Source organism: Pteropus medius, unplaced genomic scaffold (assembly GCF_902729225.1).
Source record: "Pteropus medius unplaced genomic scaffold, Ma_sr-lr_union100, whole genome shotgun sequence".
Classification (NCBI taxonomy): domain Eukaryota; kingdom Metazoa; phylum Chordata; class Mammalia; order Chiroptera; family Pteropodidae; genus Pteropus; species Pteropus medius.
Window position 1 is genome coordinate 45,364,638 of NW_024344378.1, and position 23,076 is coordinate 45,387,713.

Below are 23,076 nucleotides of genomic sequence, written 5' to 3' on the forward strand. Positions count from 1 at the left end.
TTAAGTTATTTTTAAGTTACTGAATGAGCAGTGGGCAGGAGGTTCCCAGCACTCTTTCTGCTGTTTCCCCGTGTCCTGTTTCAGAGTGCTTCAAAAGGGTCAGTTTCCAGGGGGGTGGCCTGTCTTCCCTGTTTGCCTGAGACTGAAGGCATTCCCAGGATGAGGGCTTTCAGTGCTAAAACCAGGACAGTCTCAGGCAAACCAGGACAACCGGTCACCCTGGATTCCAGTCTCACTTGAGCAGGCCCAAAACCTTCCTAGCCGAGCACATGAGAGAACACCCAGAGCTATGCTGTCCCTTGGAAGCTTCTACTTCTTTGCTCATTAACACATTGGTCAAGACTGTTAGGTTTATAGAAACTCAGCTGGATGGAGCCTTAGGGAGACCTGTGTTCCTGGAGCTGCTCAGACAAAATCTTACTTTTTAAAAAGGGAGCCCATAGGTGCTGCTGCACCAGGAGGGCTGGGCTGGGCTGGGCTGCCCTGTTCCACCCGGGAGGAACTGAGCCTCACGCAGTCTTGGAGGCTGGTAACCATTGTGGGGTGAGATGAGACGGTTAGTTTTGGAAGAACTTATGAGGAAGAGCTTTGACTAGAGGAACTTGTTGGGGAGCTTTCTCAGAGCAGACTTGAGGCAAGGACCTGACACTAAGTAGAGGGGGAAGTAAGAATATATTTTTTTCCCTAAATAGTGATTGTGAAACAAGACAGGGTTCAAGGCTGAAACACCCTGCTCAGCATCACATGAAAATGTGATTCTGGGGAGGAATCCTCCCACCAGCCCACTTGTTATCTGGAGACTCTTAGAATGGGAAGACTGGCAGGGATCTCAAAAGCTCATGGTTGCAGAACCCCTCGATTTTACAGAGGGAGAAACTGAGGTCCAGAGTGAGGAGTACCTGTCCTAAGGTCACACAGGGAGGCAGAACAGGACTGAAACCAGAACCCGGCCATCACCAAGCTGCTGTTCCACCCCCACACCAAGCCTTCTGTTTGAGGTATCTTCATACAGTCAGCTTGTGTCTTTTAGCTTTCAGACACCTGAGGCCAGAGAGATCGAGTGACTTAGGCAAGGTCACACAGCAAAGCAAAGTGACCAAAGCCTTTTCTATTCTGGTCAGAATAGCAGAAATGGAAAAAGATTGATAATATTCAGTATTGAGGATACAGGGGAAAAATCACTTTTATAGGCTTCTCCGTTCTTTCAATAATTATGTTTCGAAGGGCTATACTGTGCCTGGAGATTTAGCTGGAAACAGCCAAACATGCTTCTTGCCCCAGGGAGCTGTCTTCTATTAAAGGAGACATGATAAACCAGTAAACTAACACAATGATTATAAATTGTGGTCAGTTTTTTAAAAAGAAATAAACAGGTGCTCTCATAGAGATTAAAAGGTATGTTATTTTAGTTAGGGTGGGTGAGTCATATAGAGTAGAGATAAATTAGTCCTGCCTGTTTGGAGAGCAATACATCAATATCAAAAATTTAAAGGTATAAACCTTTCGATCTAGCAGTTCCTCTGCTAGAAATCTGCCCTGCTAAAATACTAGTACAGGTGTGCAAGAATTTATCTATAAGGATATTGCACCATTATTTGCCATAGAGAAAAACTGGAGCTAACCTAGATGTCCATCAGTAGGGGAGCAGTTAGATTATATATCCATACAGTAAAACTCTATGCAGCAATGCAACAGGAAGACATAGAGCCCAGTGTCCCTGTGTGAAAAGATGGCCACAGGATTGTTCTTTAGGCCATTACATGTATGCATTTACGTATAATAGTTATTCATGTTAGGCAGTTATGTGTTTATTATTTACATATTTGTGTATTTATATATTTAGGAATTACACTGTCGCAGAAAGCTTTATAATATATATGTATGTTTGATGCCATTTTTGCTTAAGAAATGTAATTGTGGGAGAGGGGCGCGGGGTGTTTGCACATGCATGGAACAATGTACACCAGAATTTTAATGATCATTGCCTCTAAAGAGCAAGACCAGAGGTGAGAGTTTTCATTTCTCTTCTGTATTATTTGGGTTAATTGCATCAAGCATGTGTTACTTTTGTAATTTAAAAAATTTGTATTTTTAAATGCTGTTTTCTCTCTACCTCTCTCACCCCTAAAAACAAAGCATATGGTGGTCAGAGCTGGTCTCCTCCATCCCTGCTCGGGGCACGGCCACCACCACAGAACAACGGGCTGGAGTCCAGCCTCTCAGACAGTACCAGGACAGGCAGGCCAGGGACTGTGCTGGGGACTTCCCTCTGGTCACCCCACATACATTATCTGAAGGCATCCCAGGGCTGCAGGCCATCAGGGGCTCAGGGTTTATATGCTGAGCCTAAAGGTCCCCCGCCTTATCTCTGTTTTTTTTCTGAGGCCTTCTAACCATGAGTCCTCTCCCCCTGCAGGTACTACATGAGGTCTGTTTGGCCAGCCCACGTGTTTTCTGGTGAAGGGCAAGTGCCCCAGGACTCCCTCAATGCCCCTTTGGTGGCTCCTGGGTCCAACTATTCCCCGACACCACCCCTTCGCCCCATCCTGAAGAAGACGGCTGGCCTGGGCTTCTGCATCATCTACCTCCTTTTCATCACCAGCATCATCTTCCCCTCCATCTCTACCAACATTGTGTCCCTCGACAAGGACTCAGGCTCACCGTGGACCACTAAGTTCTTCATTCCCCTCACTGCCTTCCTCCTGTACAACTTTGCCGACCTCTGTGGCCGGCAGATCACAGCCTGGATCCAGGTGCCAGGGCCCAGAAGTAAGGTGCTCCCCGGGCTGGTGCTGCTCCGGACTGGCCTCGTCCCGCTGTTTGTGTTCTGCAACTACCAGCCCCGAGTCCACCTGCAGACAGTGGTCTTCCTATCTGACATCTATCCCATACTGTTCAGCTCCCTGCTGGGGTTCAGCAATGGCTACCTTAGCACCCTGGCCCTCATCTATGGGCCTAAGATTGTGTCCAGGGAGCTGGCTGAGGCCACAGGAGTGGTAATGTCTTTTTACATGTGCTTGGGCTTGGTATTTGGCTCAGCCTGCTCTGCCCTGCTCGTGCACCTCATCTAGGATGGAGCGATGGCAAGAGCATCAGTGCTGTGCCATGCTTGGGATCTCGGCAAGATGGGCAGGACATGCCAGGAGGGCTGGATTTGGGCTCAGTGCTGAGAACAGAGCACACCTGTGCCTGATCTCTCCCCAAGGAGCTGGTGACCTGTGCTGTTCCCATGCCAGGCAGAGACATTCCAGACACTTTAACGGAACATTCTCGAAACTTTTGAAGAAGACCGAAAGACACCTGAATAAGACACAGTTACACGGTCACAAAGTGAGGAATCACTTTCCTAGATGATGGTTACATTCCGCCTTTCTTTATAGCCTCTTAGGGACTATGTTGCCAGTGTTCAACTCACTTAAGAGGTGCGCACCAAAATCCAGCTTTGCTGTTTTCAGCCGACAGCAAGCTATGAGAATTCTCAGCCCTCCCTAACCAGAGTGGTCTCCCTGGAATTGGAGGCCCCCTGAGATGGCCCGTCCTCAGGCTCAAGACCTAAGCCTATGCAGACCCCTGCTTTCTGTGTGTGAGAGAGCATCTACCAGCCAGACTGGGAACCCCAGAAAGACAGGCTTTCCAGGAACCCTTCATTCCCTAAACTTGAATTCTGGAGAGCCTCCCCGTACCAGAGACTAAGCGTGTCAGGCCTGGTTTTCAAACAAGGATCTTTAAAGTGGTCTATGGCCTGGGTCGGGGCTGGGTCTTTCAGTGTCAATGTTTACAACATGGTCATTGGTTCGAGGGCATATTAAACACCTGGACATTTCATGAAGTGTCTGTATTAGGGTCTTGGCACGAAAGAACATACTGAAAATGGGTAATTTGAGGATATTTGAAGAATGGGTGTAGGAATCCTAAGGGGTTGTGCATTATATCCCAGAACTAGTAATAATGAGGCATTCCACCCCAGGTCTGACGGGATAGAGGTTGGGGCACACCCAGCCTGCTGTGACTGCCTGAGGTAAATGCCCTCCCTTCTCTCCCTTCATCTCCTCCTATCTCTTCCCCATCCCTGTGGCCTGAACCACAGCCAAAGAGTAGGCAGAGAGGATGGAAAGTGGATGGAGGGGCAGAAGGTGTCTGGCCCAGGGCCTCATCCAGAGTGTGGCTGCTAGCCCCTCCGCTTTCATAGGTCTATTTGTTATTAACGTCAGTAGAGCTCTGAAGCTTTGGTCAGCAGAATTCGGTGTTGCTTTGTCTGGTTTGTTCTGGGTAGTTGTGTATTTTGAAGCTGTCATTTTTCAAAAACGATCCTCAGATCCTGTGGTCTCCCCACATTCTTGATCATCTGACATGAGTAGTCCTTTATATTTCTTCAGGTTCCACAAGGCTTCTGCAAGGCTGTTCCTGGGAGAACTGACTGGCTTAGGAATCCAGGAAAGAAAGAAACTAGTTCAGACCAGGAGTTCTTTCTCAGGCATCATGCAGAAAGAAAAGAGCTTGCCCCCAAGAAGTAGCAACACTGAGAGCCATAAATCCATGCACTACTCTGAAGTGCACTGGCTCCATGGCGTCCTGCAGACAGCTGATTAAACTGAGACACAGTCGGTAACCCACCCTGTGGCAGCAGCTTACCTTCCCTACTGGCTCCGGCTCCCTCTCTCTGGCCAGAGAATTGAAGGTGACACCCTTGAAAGATTTTTTTTTTTTTGAAACTTGATACCTAAAAAGTAAAAAACATTTTAAAATAAATTCTTCCCTCTTCCTCCCCTTGTAGGAGCCTGAAACCTCCCCTTTGGTATTTTCACTGACTTTAATGCTGCTGATCATTTGGGGCATCTGGCTGGCTAGTGACTCATTTCATCCACAGGTGTTTTACAACTGGGCAGCAAGTCTGCTTTAAAGTAAAACAACAGTCTCCGAGCTTGTTCACAGGGCCCACCCTGGAGCTAACAGAGAAGGAGTTAGGGGCATCTAGCATGCCTGGATAAAGAATAGCTTTCAGAAGTAGAGGAGGTGTCCCTGCTAGTGAAATAATTTGAAACTATTGTGGCATGAAGGGGGAAGAAGGTAGCTGGCTGGGATGATGCAGCTTTGGTGGGAGCTGAGATGACAGACTACAGCAGTGCCAGCTTCACTGGGGGAGGAGGTCTATTCTGACTTTGGAGGGGCCAGCTGTTTGGCTGTTGGGATTCTCCAGGTTTTTGCCCTCTGTTCTTTGTTGCTCATTCTAGTGGGCTTTCACAAAGGATCCTTCCTTCCCAAGGAGGTAGAAAAGAAAAGAAAAATATGCCTCCAGGCAGAGGAGTAGGCAGTGGAGTTCAGATGTCCTTGTCCTCCAGTCACTGTCATAGTAGCTCATAGGGCTTGGCTGCTCTAGGTCTCAAGTCTCATGTGACCCAGGCAGGCTTATGGAACTATCTCACATGTTTTGGGAAGTAAACAAAACTTGCTAAGGAGAAGGAGATTTTCCAGTGTGTGTGTGTTGGCGTGGGGGGTGGGGGGGTGGGGGGGTCCCCAACAAAGTTGCCTTTGTCTATTAATTCTCTTATTTAATCCAAGTGGCAGTTTTTATGCCACTTGGGATTTCCCTTGTGTATTTCCTTGGGATACCCTCGTGTATTTCCAGACCATACATGTTTTCATTTTCCTCTTTTGATTTAACAAAGAAAGCTAGAGGCAGCCTAATTAGTTTACTTTTCAACAAGGATGTGACTGGTACTTCTAAGAAAACGCTTGTTTCTATGTACATGAGGACATGAGGTGACTTGAACCAAAGGTGGGTGTTATTAGCAAAGACCTTCATTCTCCTATCTTCAACCTTGTGCTCCTGAGAGAAGATTCAGGACCACCTAATCAGCTTGGATATGATGTGGAAGGAGGTTACTGCAGGACTGCAGCTTCTGAGGCCATGTAATGTTTTTATAGAGATCTCCAAGTAGAAGGGGCCCAAAAATCACTTGAGAAATTTTATTCCAGTGCACATTAAATTAAAAGCCCAGAGCTTATCTCAACTTTGCGGGCTTTCTGAGTGAAAGCATCTAGTATCCATTTTACCTTCATCACTTCCTTGGTGACATTGTCAGTGCCAGTTTTGCCCATGACTCAAGTCACTGCTGCCTTCCACCTACTGGCTGAGGTCGGTTCAGTTCCTAGTCCAGCTTTGACTCCGGCAGGATCCCAGAAGGAATTTCGGCCCTACCAGCGGGTGGAGGCGGGGACTGCTCATGGCCACAGACCCAGGGTCCCGAGCAGCTTGTCCACCAGCTACCCAGACTCCTGCCCAATGCTACCCTGTGCCCTCTGCTTTAACTGCAAGGTTTCTCCTGACTGTAGATGAATACAGTGAGCTCAGAGAGGTTAAGCAACTACTTACCCAGGGTCACTCAACTACTAAGTGGCATAGACAAAAATCAAACCTGATCTTCCTAAACTCAAGTCCTCGCCCACCCTGCCCTCTTGCTCCCCTGGTTGAGCCCTGACTTTCTCCTTGGTTCTTAATACCTGTTGTCCCTATTCCTCACTCTGTGGCATGCTGGAGTGTTGTGCCGAGTAAATGTATTGCCTAGAACCCTGGCACTGGCTCTGACCTGAGCTGATCTCACCAGTGCAGTTGGCCAGACCACCTGCTGAACTGAGTCCCTGTGGGTCCTGACCCTGGGCCTACGTCAGGCCCACTTTTGCCCTTCCTTGTCAGGCACAGCATCTTGGGATTCCAAGCCCTGCTGCATCCAGTCCAGTCCAGTCCCCAGCCCCTGCCCTCCTGGTCCCACATCGCCTCCTCCCCCATGCCAGCCCTTGCTGCGGGGCACCTGAAACCTATAACTGTCTACTTTTTAAACCCACAGTATAAACTGAGAGTTTCCTCTAACTTCTGGTCAGAGGCACTTCTCAGTGGGATGCCCAAGGCCACCGGGTCAGCTGGTTGGAACCTTGTGGGGCAGTGAGCATGGCTGTCTTCATTGCTCTCCTTTGGGGTCAAGCCTACTGCAGCTTCAAGTTGAGGTCATCGTCTCTGGCTGATGCTGCCCTCATACCTCCCAAGCTTCGAATTCTGGTTCTGCCACCTCCTAGCTGAGTCACGCTGGCCCAGTCTTGCTGACACCTTGTCTAAAATGAGAAGCCTCTCAGGGATTAAATAAGTCTCAATATTGTATGTACAAGTAAGTACTTGGCATAGAGCAGATCTTCAACAAATGTGTGGGGTGTTTTTTTTTTGTTATTTTGGGTTTTTTTGCTGCTACCTGGACTGTCTTTTGCAATGCCCAATTCCTTTCCTGTGGTAAGTTGTACCCTGCACCCATCACTTGGTACTCACACCCTCCTGCCTGCTGTTTGATGCCCAGGCCCAGACATGCCTGACCTGGGGCAGGGAGCAAGGGGCAGAATCCGAGACCCCAGACCAAGTTCTGCCCCTCACTTTGACCTCCAGGCAAGCCACTTCCACTTTTTTTCCTAAGCCTCAGCTGGACACTCCAACAACTATCCTGCCTTCATCATGAACATGTGGCTAGATACACAGATGCTCTTTAGAAATTGGTGTGTCCCAAACGATTCCCAGAATCTGTGTTCTGGAGCCACATTGCCTAGGTTTTAATTCTCATTTCTAGCTGCATGGCCATGGGTAACTTCAACCTGACTCTTGTTTTCTTATCTGACAGTGGGGGCGATTGTAATACCAGTCTCAGATCTGGTGGTTGTGTACATTAAATGGTATACTGGAGATGCATATAAAACATTTAGAATCGAGCCTGGTATGTAATCAGCACTAATCACCAGCTCCTAAAAGGCTGTATCTTCAGACTCCACTTGGAGACCCACCGTACTAGACCACCAAAGACTGATGAGGGCTTGTCAGGAGCTCACACCTGGCCCAGAGAGAGAGACAAGGGCTCCGTCTGCCCTGTTCCAGTTGAGGGCTCAGAAGAAGCTAAAACATTGTGGACATTCACTCATTGTTCCTTTAAAATGTTTACAGGTTTGGGGCAGAGCCTTTGCATTTTAAGTGTCAAGTTTATCTTCTCCACTAGCCCCCAAGATTGGCACCCAGTGGCTTTACTACTCAATTGCATGTTTTCCACCTGTTCCCTTTACCGTATTCAGGAGGAAGGAGGGACGGGGGAGAGAGGAGGGAGTCAGAAAGGGTGAGGCCTGAGGGACAAGTCGGCTCCAGCCCACAGCTTGGAGTTGATTAGTTGGAGGTAGTGGTCTCCCTCTCTCCCTCCCAGGCATTGCTTGTCATTGGGGAGCAGCAGAGTGGGGTTCAGGGCCACCTCCTGCCCAGGAGGCTGGGTCACACCTACCTGCTCTCTAGAGCTCATTAGCTGCTGAGGTGGTGGTAACTGTTTTTCATTTTGCTGAGTCTGCTGAGACTCAAAAAGGGAAATGAGCCATTACCAAACAGCAACGCTTTTTTTAAAACAAAAAACAAAAACTGAATCAACTGCATTTTCTAATCATATTTTAGAAGCTAAGAATGCAGAAGTCTGGCCTTATCAAAGTTGTCTTTCAGAAGAGGGTTGTCTGTGGCTTGCCTTCTGCTCTCAAAGCTCTGTGGGAAGGGAATGGGAGGAGTCAAATGCCAAAATGTGCCAGAGCTGTTAGTGCCACACCAGCTGGTATTTAATAGCTGGCCACAAACAGATGGCCTGTTATGAGGATGTCAGGAAATTTTTCTTTCCTTATTTTTTGCTGCTCAAGACCCTCAGGCTTTGCCCTGTTGGGTAAGGACTAGCCACCTCAATTCTTGAAATAGGGTAGAGCCAGGGTACATGGCTTACAATCAGGGGACTTTGAACAAATCACTAACCTCTCTGAGCCTTAGCGTCCTCACCTGTAAAATAGGGATATTAATTTTATATACCTCAAAGTTCTGATGTCAAAGTGCCTGTCAATAGCTTTTGTTATTATTATTAAACTATCTATAGATCCATTTGTACTCCATCCCATGGGACAAGGAGTCTATAGGACAAAGGGACATGACAGCTTGGAGCTCACACCCCTCCCTACTTCTGGGCCATGCTCTGAGTACTTGGTACATCTGAATCCCTTGCCTAAATGGGCTCAAACCTGCAACCAGGGGCTATGCAGGCTCTTTCCTAGGTCCTTCCCCCAAGGGAAGACTACTCAAGGCACTTCCAGCCTCAAGAGATGGCTGTGTGCAACTGGTGCTGTCGGGGCATAATGGGATAGCGTATCCACAGCTGTGCTTAGGACAGGGGTCCCCAACCCTTGGGCCATGGACCAGTACCAGTCCATGGCCTGTTAGGAACCAGGCAGGAGGTACGCAGGAGGTACGCAGCAAGCAAGTAAACAAGCAAGCAAAGCTTCATCTATCTTTGCAGCCACTCCCCAGCGCTAGCATCACCGCCTCAGCTCCCCCATCAGATCATCAGGCATTAGATTCTCACAGGAGCACCGGTCTCTGGTGTCAAAAAGTTTGGGGACTGCTGGCTTAGGAGCCCTCTCAGATATGAGATTGAGCCATCACCTTCCAGAACAGATCTCAAATCAAGGGATTTCAGATTCAAATCATACCTTCCAGGTTGTTAGAAAGGCACATGTCTAGGTAGGAGAAATATGTTTCTTAATTTGTAACATATATTGAGATACATGGTATATGGGCCTTCATTTGTACTCCTGCTGTGGGCCCACAAATGTTCCTTCTTATTACTAGATGTTTGAATTCTACTTCCTTTGAGCCAGGCAGACCTCTTATTTCCCCCTTTTTTCTGTGTGCCGTTCCTACTATTTCCTCTCCTCTGTCTTCCTAAATATTCAAAGCTCTACCTTATTCGGAAGTGTAGCCAGGATTAGCAAAAATTCATAGAGATTTCAGGGGCTCCCTTCTCTCCCTTACACCATTTCTTACCCTTCCCCTCCCCACAAAGATACAGAGGATAGACCATGGGCAAGGACCCTGGTTGATAGCTGGGCTCGTTTTGGTCTCCTTAGCATTTTCCAGACAAGGTGTCCGTGCTACTTCAGGGTAAGAGAGATCCAAGCTGCTGAGTAACCCCTAAGCCATAGGGACTGGATGATACTAAGAAGAGCCATGGGCTCCATCCTGGAGGGTAGGGGAGGCTCTAGAAGCCTAAGATTTTTCTGTAGGGATCAAGTATAGGAAGAATGGTGTGCTGGGTCCTTCCCAGCTCCATCCCGGAAGGGTGCAGATCCTTAGCTGGCAGAGGGTAAAGTCAGTTGGTGAGAGGTAGCAGCCAACTTTACTCCATGAGTTGAGGCCCCTTTGGGTTCCCTAACTCTTCCTGGGCTTGCTGCTAATGGTGTTATACACATTTTGCTCCACATAAAACCCTTTCCTAATGTCCCCTTCCTACTCAGACACCCTTTGGCAGTATAGACTCTACTCCAGAAGTGGGATTGCTTGCCTCTGTGAGTTGTCTCCCCTACCCCAGAAGAACAGTTGCCCCCTCCCCCTTGCCTCCTGTGGTCCTGGGATGATGCAGCAGCAGTGGTTGAACAGCCTTTGGGCACATCCAATTTGCTGAATGCCTGCTCGTCTGTGCCTGGAGTGGCTATATACAGAGAAAAGTTATGAGGGGAAAAGGTGAACCCACTAGAGGCTATCTAGTGCTCTTTACCTGCCCCGCAGACCTTTAGAGAATCAGAGTAAATACTGGATATTAGACAGTTTTATGGACTGTCTCAGTCACTGTTTCTCTAAGTGTTGAAAGTGAACTACTGGTACTGTGCTGGGTGACTTTAGGTGCTGTGGGCCAGGGCATGAAACAACACAGAATCCAAGCATATGGAAGTTCTTCCCTTTCCAATTCTTTCCATCTTGAGTACCCACAGAGGAAACTTTCACTTTAGTGCTTGAATATTAACACCTCACTAAAACTTGCTATTCTTTCTTTTTAACAAAATGAGATCAGGCCTCAGTTCAGGGTCTTGCCCACTAGAATGAAGAAGACTGCTTTATTTTTATTAGTATGTCTTTATGGTTTCTTGCCTTCTATTTATGACAGGTGATACTGTTTTCCAATAAAGCAATAATACAGCTTGCTTTTTAAAGTAAATGTGAGTAAAGCAACTGAGTTAAAGAATAGTAAAAAGATACAGGTGGCACTTGGATATGACAAATATCATTCAAGTTTATCATTTTAGAGGTAGGGAAACAGACCCAGTCAGGAGTCCCCAGATTACAGAATGGGTAAGTCTCCAACATTTAGACAGTGTTTTACTTGAAGGTCACATGGGCTGGATAAAGGCCCCCTTTTAACCTTAGATCCCATTAACACTCCTTTACTGGCTGGCATTTCACTATTTTCATTTTATCCAATAAAAGTGATAATTTCTGAAGTTACTGATTGTCCCCTTTAAAATCAGGGCACAAACCTGGCCATTTTCAGAGACAAACAGCTTTAGCTCTGGAGTTAGCAAGAACTAGCAGAGGAGAGGAAGGGGTAAAAATAGAAGTAGAGAGAAATAGGAAGTAGAAGACACAGCAGCTTCAACATTTTTAAGGATTTGAAACTCTGGAGTTGGGCAGTCACGTTTCCAACTGTGCCTGTCCTAAGTGGACAAAGCAGTTTGTCTCTGGCAAAGTCACTCTTTAATGATGTGACTATTGTCGCCATGACTTTGATTTGTCCACTAACTTTGCTTGAACACTTAGTAGATGTCTGGCACTTGGCTAAAACTTGACATCCTCTTATCAATTCTCACAAAAAACCTTTAAGATAAAATCTTGGGCTCTGGAGGTGCACTACTTGGGGTTGGAAATCTGCCCTGTGGTGCTGTGTGACTTAAGGCAAATTAAATCCCTCCCTGAGCCTCAGTTTTCTCATTTCTCTAAAATGGTGTAATACCATTATGATCTCTTAGGATCATAAAGCTTCTAGGGTAAGAAGTAAGCAGTCAATACTCATGTCACTTAGTATTAAGCATTATTGATATTATCAGTACCAAGAAGGTAAAGAAGCTTCTAGAAGTCATTCCACCCAAGGTCACAGAGGTGAATCAGGTCAACTAGACTGGTGCATAGGTGCAGGAGTGTTTGGACCTCCTGGCCTCGGTGCCCAGAGCTTTGGGCAGTGAGGCAAGGGCTGCTGGAGTGAGGCCCAGACTGCCCAGCAGATACTCCAAGCTCGCTCCGGGACTCAGCCGCATCTTCCTGGGGCTCCGACTGGCAGGAGACTCACTACTGTGACATGCCAGACAGTATGCGACGGTCCTTTAGTCCCTCGAGGCCGTCCAGACTGATGACATGCGGCGATGACGCGCCCACCACGCTCAACTCTACGGTTAGTTTATCCCAGCACAGCAGCCCTTCCACCCACGCTGACCACTCTGCAGCTGCATCCGCAACCGCCATGAAACTGACGGCTGAGGGCGGCTTCCGGCAGCCGCTGGGCATGCCGGGAGGCGGGCCTCACAGCCAATCCCCGCGCGGAGGCAGGCAGTGGTTGCCCGGCAACGGGGCGGGCGCCCAGGTGAGGGGGCAGGGCCGGTAGAGCAGTGCGAGCAGGTGTGGAAGCAGGAAAGGGACGCGAGCTGCTTGCCAATCCCGGAGGAGGCTTCTTTTTCCTCCAGTTCCTTCACTCTTGCTTGGATTAGAGAAAAGAAAAGATCCTCAAAGCAAATGATAAGAAACAAGAAGCCATAGGAACTAATAATAATACAAAAGATACTCATATTACTGAGCACTTACTATGGGCCTGGCTCTTTACGGGGATTATTTCATTTGATCCTCATTTGATCTTGTAAGGAAAGTATGATTACTGTCCCCATTTTGTAAATGAGTAAATGGAGGTTTACACAGATTAGGCACCTTGCCCAAAGTAACTAAGCTATAGAGTAGCAGAGCTGGAATCTGAATCTAGGTGGTCTTGAATCCACATGGTCTGTGATCTTAATAGGTCAAGCAGTGGACACTCATTTCAACTCAGCAAGCATAAGTCTGTGTTCTTACTAGATCTGCCCACAGGGGCCAATCCAGCTTTTGGGGTGAGAGTGGGAGCTTATCACCGAACTCCCCTCCCTTTCGCTGATGTTTAGCGGCCTAAGGTTGCTTGATTTGCACATTTCCAGGAAACCACAGTTCTCACTCCCTTGTCACCAGCCCAAGCCCTCTAGGCTTGTACCCTCAGGAGGAATGTCCTTGCCTTCTCTGGGTTCACAGCACCTGTGACTTGAGATCTCAGCTGTCTTTCTTGTTAACAATTTCTCCTCCTCCTCCTCCTGTGATCTAGGAATGGTGGCTGTGTTAACACATAGGGGTAGGTGGAGGGACGCTGACAAGAACACAGGCCTCAGTCTTTGGCTCTGCTGTTGACTTTGGGCCTGTCTTCTTTTTTTAAACCCCTCAGAGTCTTGTTTTTCTTATCTGTGAAGTGGGGAGTCCCATTCTGCTCCCATGAGGTTGCTCTAATGATGCCCTAATGCAGATATTCTAAGTGCGCATGGCAGACAAACAATATACACACATGACACAGGCATGAGCCAGGATGGGTGCAGATTTGCAACTGTGATTTCCCTCTGTTCCCTCCATCACAATGAAGAGGGAACTTAGCAGCTGGTCTTCGGTTCTCCAAGACCCTGGTCTGCCAGAGGCTGCTGGTGATGCCCAAAAGGTAGTGCCCTTTTTCCAAGCGTTACTTTAGCAGTCACTAGGTTTAAGGATGCCCCAATGCTTTGCAATTCCTTGACTCCCCAGTTGAAATCTGGGTGGTTTTAAACCCAGATGTTCTATGTTCTTAATGAGTCAAGAGGTGGACACTCATTTCAATACAATAATTTCTCACCACATCCTTTGTTTTTCCTTTGTGGCACTCATCATGAGTTGTGATTATTTATCTGCCTGTATGTTTTTTAAACACTTTTAAAAAAACATGAAAAATTGTAAGCATTTACAAAAGAAAACAGACTAGTACATGGCTCTCATGTACCTTTTACCCAGCTTCAAAATTACCAACTCAGGGTCAATCTTTTTTCACCTCTAGCTCTAATCATTCTCCTATCCCTGTAACAATTTGAGGCATCATACCATTTCATCTGTAAATAATTTTTGGTTTATATCTCTAAATGATTAGGGCTCTTTGATAAAATATAATCACAATCCCATTTTTACACTTAAAGAGATGAACAATAATTCCTTGATATGATGTGATTATTGTTAAATGTCCGTTTCCCTCCACTGGGCTGAGGCCTTCATGAGAGTTTTCTCTCTTGTTCTTGGCTGTATCCACAGTGCCTGAGCCCTAGCAGATGGTTGGTAAGTATTTGTTGGATGGATGAATGAATAAGAGAAAGGCAAAAGATGCTAGGACCCACTTTGCTTTCTGTGGATGCTGCCCCCTTCCCTTGGATACTGGGGTATGATCACTGCCTTGCAGGCCCACAGTCACTTACCTTCTCTGATGGGAGCAGCACCACAGAGTCATAAACCGTTCAGTTTCTTTCCCTCCCAGCCTGCCTTCAACTTAATCAGGCAGCAAGTCACTAATCCTCTCCCCATGGCTGCAGCCTGTTCTCCCTGCGCAGGTAATTCCACCTTCCAACTTAATCATCATACTTAGACTTTCAATAAGGGCTTTTCATCTTCAGAGCCCTGCTCAGGCTTAGCTGATTACTGTAATCTGTCTAACTCCCTAAGTGTCAACCAGGATGGTGGGAGAAAGACAAGGCTTCCCTCAGAGCCTCAGTTTTCTCATCTGTAAAATTAGGTGAATATACTTAAATAGCATGATTGGTGTAGAAATTAAGTAAAATGAGTACAGAGCATTTGTCCCATGACACATAAGAAGCACCTAGGAGTGACTACCTTCAAGGATTAACTCTCAATGGAAAGCCGAACAGATCTTGATTAGAATCCAGCGTTCTCCTTTTAAAGTGAAAATTTCTGAGCCTCAATTTCCTTATCTCTAAAACGGGGATGATGGTGCTACCTCTCAGAGTTTGCTGAAAGGATTAAACCACATGATATATGTATGTGATATTCCAGGTAGTGTTGGGCACCTAGTAAGTGCTAAGTAAGTACCTATGGTTATTGTTATTCCCTGAAGGAGATGGAGGTGGGGAAAGGAGAAGGAGGCTCTGGTGTCCCGCTAGTGCCCCACTGGAAGGCACCAGTTACATCTTTTCTCCTCTATTCCCTCAAGGTGTACTCGTGGATGGAAGATGCCTATGGTGCTTACCATTATATCTCCAGCCCTTTGCCTGGCTGTGCCTTCAATAACTGAATATGTGAATGAATTTGGTGAGATGGGGATGGGAAAAATGTACAGGCATATCTCATTTTATTGTGCTTTGCTTTATTGCACTTCACAGATGTTGCATTTTTACAAAATTGAAGGCAAGACCCTCTCCCAGCAAAAAGATTACAATTAGCTTTATTGTAATACTCGCTTTATTGCAGTGGTCTGGAACTGAACCTACACTATCTCTGAGGTCTGCCTGTATCTGGACAGGACTGGATAGTTTATAGAGGACTTTCAAGATTTTTATCTCACAATCAGAGAAAGTAAACAAGCCAAAGAGTATACCCACGTGCTATCGATGAACAAACTAAGGCTCGGGGAGGGAAATATCAGGCTTGTAAGTATGAATAGCTGGAGCCACTGCCACCCAACTTTGGATGTGTCAGAAGGCAGGTGCTTAGCATTGCCGTTCAGAAGAGTTGGGTTTCTGTCTCAGAGTTACAGGTCTTCTTGAGGGCTTCTAAAACTGAGGGGATTCTGCCCGATGCTCCTGCCTCCCACTGAGCCTGGTATGTACCCCAGTGTACTGATTTTTAATTACTGAGAGTTTCAGCATCAGGGCTGCCATGAACAGCTACTGAGGTTGTACACTGTGCAATTCCTGGAACAGACACCATTAACCACGATAGTAATGAATCACCAAGAGGTAAGTCCCACTGTGCAGTTGGAGGTGACTCTAGGAGAAGGTGGGGGCCTTCCCCATGCACTTGGGTCAGGAGCACTGCTCCAGGAACCAGGGCTCCGGGGAACTCCTTGGTCTGGTTGGGTGAGCAGGGTCCATGTTCAGAGTGTGGGCATCTGGAGGCTGATCTCCACCCCTCTTAGAGAGAATTGTAGGAAAGCCCTAGGAACTGAACCCTAGTTTTAAAACTTGAGAAAGTTGAGGAAAGGGAGCAATGCTTTGAGCCAGGTACTTTATACATTATATTACATATCTAAGTAATAATTTAATCTTGATAATAAAGCTCTTTGGAGAGGCATCATTAACCAGTTTTCAGATGAGTTAACTGGGGCCCACAAAAGTTAATTAACTTACCCAAAGGGTCACATAGTAAGGAAGTGGCGCAGCTGGGATTCAAAGTCAGGCCTGCTTGACTCAAGGTCCCACTATGTTACCTCTAGTTATAACCTGCATTTTACAAGGGAGGTAGCTGAGGCCTAGAATGGGGCAGTGCCTTGCCCAGGGTCACATACCCAGCTAGTGGCCAAGCAGATAATGAACAGAGATTCTAGGCTCTCAGTCCCAAAATGAGCCCATAAGGGTACCCAGCCTATCAGTTAATATTTGTTATAGAAACAAGTCTAGGCAAAGAGACTTAGGTGGCTGGAGATAAGAGACTTGGGGGGCAGGTAGGGGGGTTTATATGGTGAAGGGCAGGCACCAATCCTCCACATTTTTGCCCCGGGTTCTCTGTAAGAAGAGCGGCCAGTTCTCTTCATAACAGGGCTGAAGGTGGGGTCTGGGAAGGGTGAAAGGTGACATGTGACCCTCAGCCTCTAGGTGGCGCCCGCACCGCAGATCTGGACTCCCTCAGGAAGCCAAGCCAGCGGAAATTGGTCTGTCCCTAGAGTTTTCAGGCTGCCCTGGGACAGGGCTACTCTTTCCCCACAGGTCGCCTCTGTCCTGGCTTTGGCAGTGAAGGGTTGGCAGGGCCCAAGACTAAGAGCTCACATCTCAAGCCCCAGCCTTCCCTGCAAGCCCTCTGCATTTCCCTGATTGAGAACCTCCAAAGAGACTTGGGGGGCATCCAGATGCTCCCCATCTTCTTAACCTTGGGAAGTTTGCTCAACCTCTTTGAGCTTCACTTTCCCCATATGTAGAGTGGAAATGGGTTTTATTTCAGGGATGCTGAGAAGATCAGATGGAACATTTTATGGCCTATTGCAGGTGCTCAATAGATGGGAACTACATTAAGTTCTCACTTAATGTCGTCAATAAGTTCTGAAACTTTAAGTGAAACGACATATAACAAAACCAATTTTACCACAGGCTAATTGATATAAATAAGAGTTAAGTTCCTACAGCATCTCATCAGGTCTAGAACGGAACAACATTATTGGAGGACCTGCTGGATTAGGATTGTTCCCATGGACGGCGGCTGCTATTCTTTCTTAGTCTTTCTCACTGCACAGTCCGTCACACCGTGCCTTCCCCATCACCACCAACCTCTATGACCCATACCCTGTGGCCTAGTACCTCTTTGGAGATGATACAGAAAAGCAGTTAAGCAGAAGATTTTGAAGTCTCACAATCTGGGTTCAGATCTTCGCCTCTACCATTTCCTGTGTGGCCTTGGTCAAGTACCTTAGCTTCTGCACTGCAGATCTTGGTGCTCACCATTATAGATTCCAGCCCTCAATAGTTAGGTTGGAGCCATGTGACTAACCAGTTTTGGCCAGGGAAATGGGAGCAGAGTGATGTTTGTATCACTTCAGACTAAAGCAGTTAAAAGCCTGTGGACCTCCCCCATCCCTTTCTTGCCCTGCCACAGTGACCTGTGTGTGGTCACAGGGAAATGTGTTCCATATAGTACAGCTTTAAGATAGAAGTGTCCTGGGGCCCCAAGTCACCCTTGGAGGAAAGCCATCCCACCAGCACTGAAGTAGGTATGAGCAAGAAGCAAATTTTTATTGCCACTGAGATTCCATGGTTTGTTTACACTGCACTATAACCTAGTACTTTAACTTCACAGATACAGTTTCCTGTGCCTCAATTTTCTCATCAATGAAATGGGGACAATAATGATACCACTTTCATAGAGTTGTTGTGAAGATTAAATGAGATCATGAATGCAACCCTCTTAAGACGTAAAATCATAGTTTTTGTTATTTCTAGAGGAAGATACGAAAAGCATGAAATGACCTTAAACTCTCAGAGCAGGAAGGATCCTGGGAGGACCTTGAACTGACTCCTTATGGATGGATAAGGAGAGAGGCTCAGGGGAAGAAATGCCTTGCTCAAGGTCATTCAGGCTGAGAGTAGAAGAGTCAGGGCTGAATGCTGGATCTTCTGTCCTCAGTCGGGAACTCCTTCAGATACACTTTAGTCCCTGCTCCCTGGGAGCTTATGATTTGATTGAAAATAAGACAGGCATAATACAAAAAGATCACTAAAGATTCCATGCTATGTACATGTGCAGGGAATCATCTGATAGTGAGGATTCTGAGGGTCAGAGGAGGACCTGGGGTTCTGAGAGGTGGGCAGGGAAGGCTTCCCCAGAGGTGGTGGGGCTTGAAGAATGGGTTTTAGCAGAGAGCAGAGGAGGGTAGTGAGCAATGGCAGGAGAGAGGACAGTGTAAACCTAGGCCAGGGGATAAGGAGGTCCCAAGAGCAGCGTAGTATATAGAACAGATGAGATGAGTCAAGGAGTGGTCTGTTTAACCAGTACCCTATTAAGGGACATGCAGGTTTCCCCGTGTGCTCCCCACCCCATTATAAAGAGCACTGCACTGAATATCCTTGTACTACTGACTTCTGTAGTATCTGTGTATTTTGCCAGGTGAGATAGAGGCTTTGTAGGGAAGAGAGTTTGGGGTGAGGTCTAAAAGTTGTGTTGGGACTGACTTCTTAGGATGAGAAGGTTGGGGGCTTTAAATGCTACACTGATGCTTTCACTTAGTTCTTCAGGTTGGGACCCCCAATTTCAGCCATTTACTTGCAGCATTTACCAATTTTGGTGTATCCATGTGCCAACTATACTGTTATTGACTCAATGTAATCTCTCACTTTTCAACGCTTCTATTTACGTTTTTAAACATCGCCACCATAAATTAAAAAAAGGTACTAATTGCAATAAATGAAAAAAACTATAAAATTAAATACAATAATAATAGTATTGTACTATTAAGTATAGCCAGACAAAGTTGACTGCTAGAGGCTGAGAGAAGGTCTGATCCCTTCTGGTATAAGAAAGAGGGATTACCACGTGTTAAGGACATAATTGCATAAAATGAGGTGTTCTTTATATGGTTAGATAAACTACAACAAAAGTGAAAACGGAATAGCTTTCTCACTACTGTATGTGATTCAAAGAGATGACCTAAAGAAGTTTCGCATCTAACAGGAAGTGACTTGCAAACTAAACCAAACGGGAGACCCCGTGCTCTAAAGACTGTTACCAAAATAGTAACAGCTCTTTTCTGTGGTGGTTTGACTACAGTAGGGTCCAGAGGTGGGAGAGCAGACCAGCTGACCACATGCCTCTCTCTTTATTGGACATTAGATTATCCGGTGCATGGCTAATGAGGCCAGGGCTGGGGCTCAGAGCCTGGAGAGAGTAGGTCTTGCTTAACTGCCTTCTGGTCCAGGCTAAAAACACACATGTGAGCATTGCCTTCTCTCTGCACTGTCCTCTGTAGTCAGGGTTGACTCTGTGGTCCTGTGACCTATGTAGTCACACAGGGCCCATGTTTAGAAGAGCCCAATGTTCAGTTTCATGCTCTGTCGTCACCATCTCTCTATGGAATGCATACTGGGAGATTAAAAAGAGGAGGCAGAGCCTTGGTGTACCAATGTGGAAAGAACTCCAAAGACATATTTTAAGAGAAAAAGTCAAGTTATAGAACAATATATGCAGTATGACTCTATAAACAATGAATAATTTTTAAAATACATACACATACACAACTTCATTATTCTATTTTCCCTTATATTGGCAAGTTAGTTATACATCCACTTACCATTCTTCTAGGGTTAGCCTAGAGATAAAGCAGGCATCCTTGATTTATTAATGTTTATCATACAGTCACGTTTTTACCCACTTTCAGGACAATGCAAGGACTTTAGAACATTCTAACTCCATTTACCCCCTTCCTGACTCATGTGCTATTGTGTCATGTATTTTAATTCTCTCTATATATTTTAAACGTTAGTTTCATTGTTTTATTCAACCAAGATTCATTTGTATTTACCCATATTTCCCTTTCTATTGCTCCTCTTTCCTTCCTGAAATCCAAGCCTCCATCTGGGACCACTTTCCTTTTGCCTGAAGCATGCCCTTTATATTTATTTTTATATTTGAGCCATTCATATAGTTTAAAATTCAAAAGTACAGAAGTGTGCCATAATAGATGTCTCTCTCTCCTACCCCTGCTCCCAGCCAAAAACAATATATTTCCATATGTACATGGAACATTACTTGGAAGGATACACACCAAATTGAGAAAAGTGGTTTGTCTATCTGATCTGAAATGCTTGTGATGATATTTATTCCTATGCCCTGTGTGCAAGGAAAAGGGCCCAGGACAGGTAGCCAGGAGACCCAATCCTTTCTGAGTGACTGTCTCTCACTGTGTCCCAGAGTGCACAGAGCTTCTCTGGTTTTATATGCATCCTCATTTGATCCTGCCACAGCCCGGTAAGCCAGGAGGGGCAAATTTCCCCTTTCCGGGAAAGCTAACGACCATGGCTCCCGGGTAGCATTGTATATTCATCAACTCATTCAATCCTCACAACGACTCTACTAATATTGTCACCATTTTACAGATGAGCAAACTGAGGCAGAGGGAAGTTAGATAACCTGCTCAAGAGGCAGAGCCAGGATTCAAACCAAACCCAACAGCCCAATTCCAGAGCCCAAGCTATTACTAACCCCATTTTATAGATAAGGAAACTGAAGCCCCAAAAGGTTTAGCCATATGCTCAAACTCACATAGGACTGGCAGAGCAAGAATTCATATCCATAACTTTTGAGGTCAAAATGTACCCCCGACCCCTGTTCCCAGACCAGTGGTTTTGCTCTGCGTTGTCTCAGGGAGCTTTGAAAAAATGCTGAGTCCAGATGTCAGCCCAGAACAATCAGATCTGAATCTCTGATCCTATTCTTACACTCCTGTCTCACTTCCCAGTAGCTTGAGGACCACTGTTCTAATCCACAGGTGGGCAGGGCTTAGAGTCTGCCTGGGTTTAGCTTAATTCAGACTTTGTGACCTTGGGCAAGCTGCTTTTACATTTCTGTGCTGCCTCAGTTTCCTCATATGTCAGATTGGATTGTTACAGTGTTTTCTTCATTTGAGGATTGAATGAGATGATCCATGCAAAACACTTTGAACAGTGTCTGGCACAAAAATCAGCTTTAAAGAAATGCTAGAAACATTATTACTATTATTATTTACTGTGTAACTCCGTAGAGAGCCAGCCCCCCTCGGGGGTCAGGCTCTCTATCTGTGAAGACATGGTGAGGTGTGGACTGCATGGTCTTGAAAGGTGCCTTTCAGCTCTGATGTGCCCATGTCAGTGATAAGCTAGCTGGATATCAGACCTTCTTTACCCACCCCAACCCTTTCAGAAGCCCAGCCCTGCCCATTTTGTTCAGAGGCTGTGACAGGCACATGCTTGGAGGAGGGACCTGCTTCTTTGGGATGACTCCAGCTTCTAATTAGGGTGTTGATGCCTCTCACAGCCAGGATGTGCTGGGTTGTGCAGAGAGAAATTTCCCATTGTGGAGTAGTGGATGACAAGGCTCCAGCTGCCTCCAGAGAAAGACAGAGGGCCCGGGATGGAGGGCCCCTCAGAGAGGCAAGGTTGGGGGCCCTGGCAGAATTGGGGGCCTAGTGCCGGCTTCCTACCAGTGCCCAGGGCACTTAGTGCCAGTCCTTGCCACCAAGCACCATTCTGCACCAATGCATAATTCATGCCCCTGTGTGCCAATCTGTGCCAGCTTTAATTAGCTTCTAACTTTTTGTCATTCATTTTGCTATGAACGCCTTATAAATAAATGATGTGAGAGGGGAGCAGGGAGTGGGGCAGGAACGTGAGAGAAGGAGTCTGGCTCCTTAGGCCTCGTGGGGGAGGGGTAATCTTCTAAGGAGGGGGCCCAGGGAAGCCATGCTCCTTGCAGTTTCTTGGGGACCCTTGACTCTGCAGCTGGGTGGCCCCAGCCCACCTCGTTCGCCTTCCAACCTTGTTCTTTCGCAAGCTGCAACGAGCCACCACAGCTGTGCCCGGCTCCAAGGGCCCACAAACCAAACTCAGGAACACACATGTTTGGTTTACGGTGGCAGGCGCTGCCCCGGGAGAGGACCAGCAGGCTGGGGACACTGACAGGAAACAACAAACAGCTTTTCACAAGCTCAGGGATGGGAATAAAGGGGGAGTAGGAAATGATGCTTCATTATGAGGCGGGAAAGGGAAGCCGTTATGGAAGACACCCGGAGGAGAGGCGTGTATGTGCTTTAAAAATAATAATCGACCCTCGTGGGGAGGAGAGACTTGTATGGGAGTGGTGTTTTGTTTTCACAGTTTACAAAGCACTTGAATTTGTGTGTTTTCTCTTTTGCCCTGAATGGCAACCTTGGGAGGTGTTCAGGGAGGCTGAGAGCTATCATGCCCATGTACAGTTGAAGAAACAGACTCAGACAAGCTGGCTAAGACCCAGGTCCACTGCATTCTAGTCTTGTGAGCTCTGCATCATACTACACTGCCTGGCTTCCATTCTCAGGGAAGAAATCAGGGGCAGAAATCTCCCCAGTGGGACCGGGGGGTGGGGAGTGAGGTAGAATCTAATACAATCCCAGATGATTTAATAGGCTAGACAGGTTTAAAACAGCAGATTTGGGTCTCTCCCTCTTTTCTACTTTTCTTCTCTCCCTCCCTCCTTCCCTCCTTTTCTTCCTTACTCGTTGATAATGTCAGTGAGACAGCTGATTGTTTGGTGTTTGGGGGACACAAAGACAGGGAAGGAGAAATGCCCCTTCCTCCAAGATGCCAGCCCAGGGTCACCCTGAGACAATGCAGTGTCTCTTCCTCTCCATCCTTTAGTTAATCATGTTTTCTCCTGTTATTATGCATCTTCACCTCCAAGCCCATCCCCACTTCACCCCTAGCATTAACTGCTGAGTGTCCCTAAGGCCCCAGAGT

At 46.7% G+C, this 23,076-nt stretch overlaps 1 protein-coding gene across 5 annotated transcripts in view; it reads left to right on the forward strand.

The window, feature by feature from the left end:
• Positions 1 to 3,825, forward strand: part of SLC29A3 (solute carrier family 29 member 3) — a 41,273-nt gene extending 37,448 nt beyond the window's left edge. For all 5 annotated transcript variants that reach the window (XM_039872050.1, XM_039872049.1, XM_039872053.1 and 2 more), the window contains one exon: positions 2,417 to 3,825. In XM_039872050.1, coding sequence (XP_039727984.1) covers positions 2,417 to 3,071 — 655 coding nt within the window. In that variant the 3' untranslated portion in view covers positions 3,072 to 3,825. The remainder of the gene's footprint in view (positions 1 to 2,416) is intronic.
• Positions 3,826 to 23,076: the final 19,251 nt, after the last annotated feature.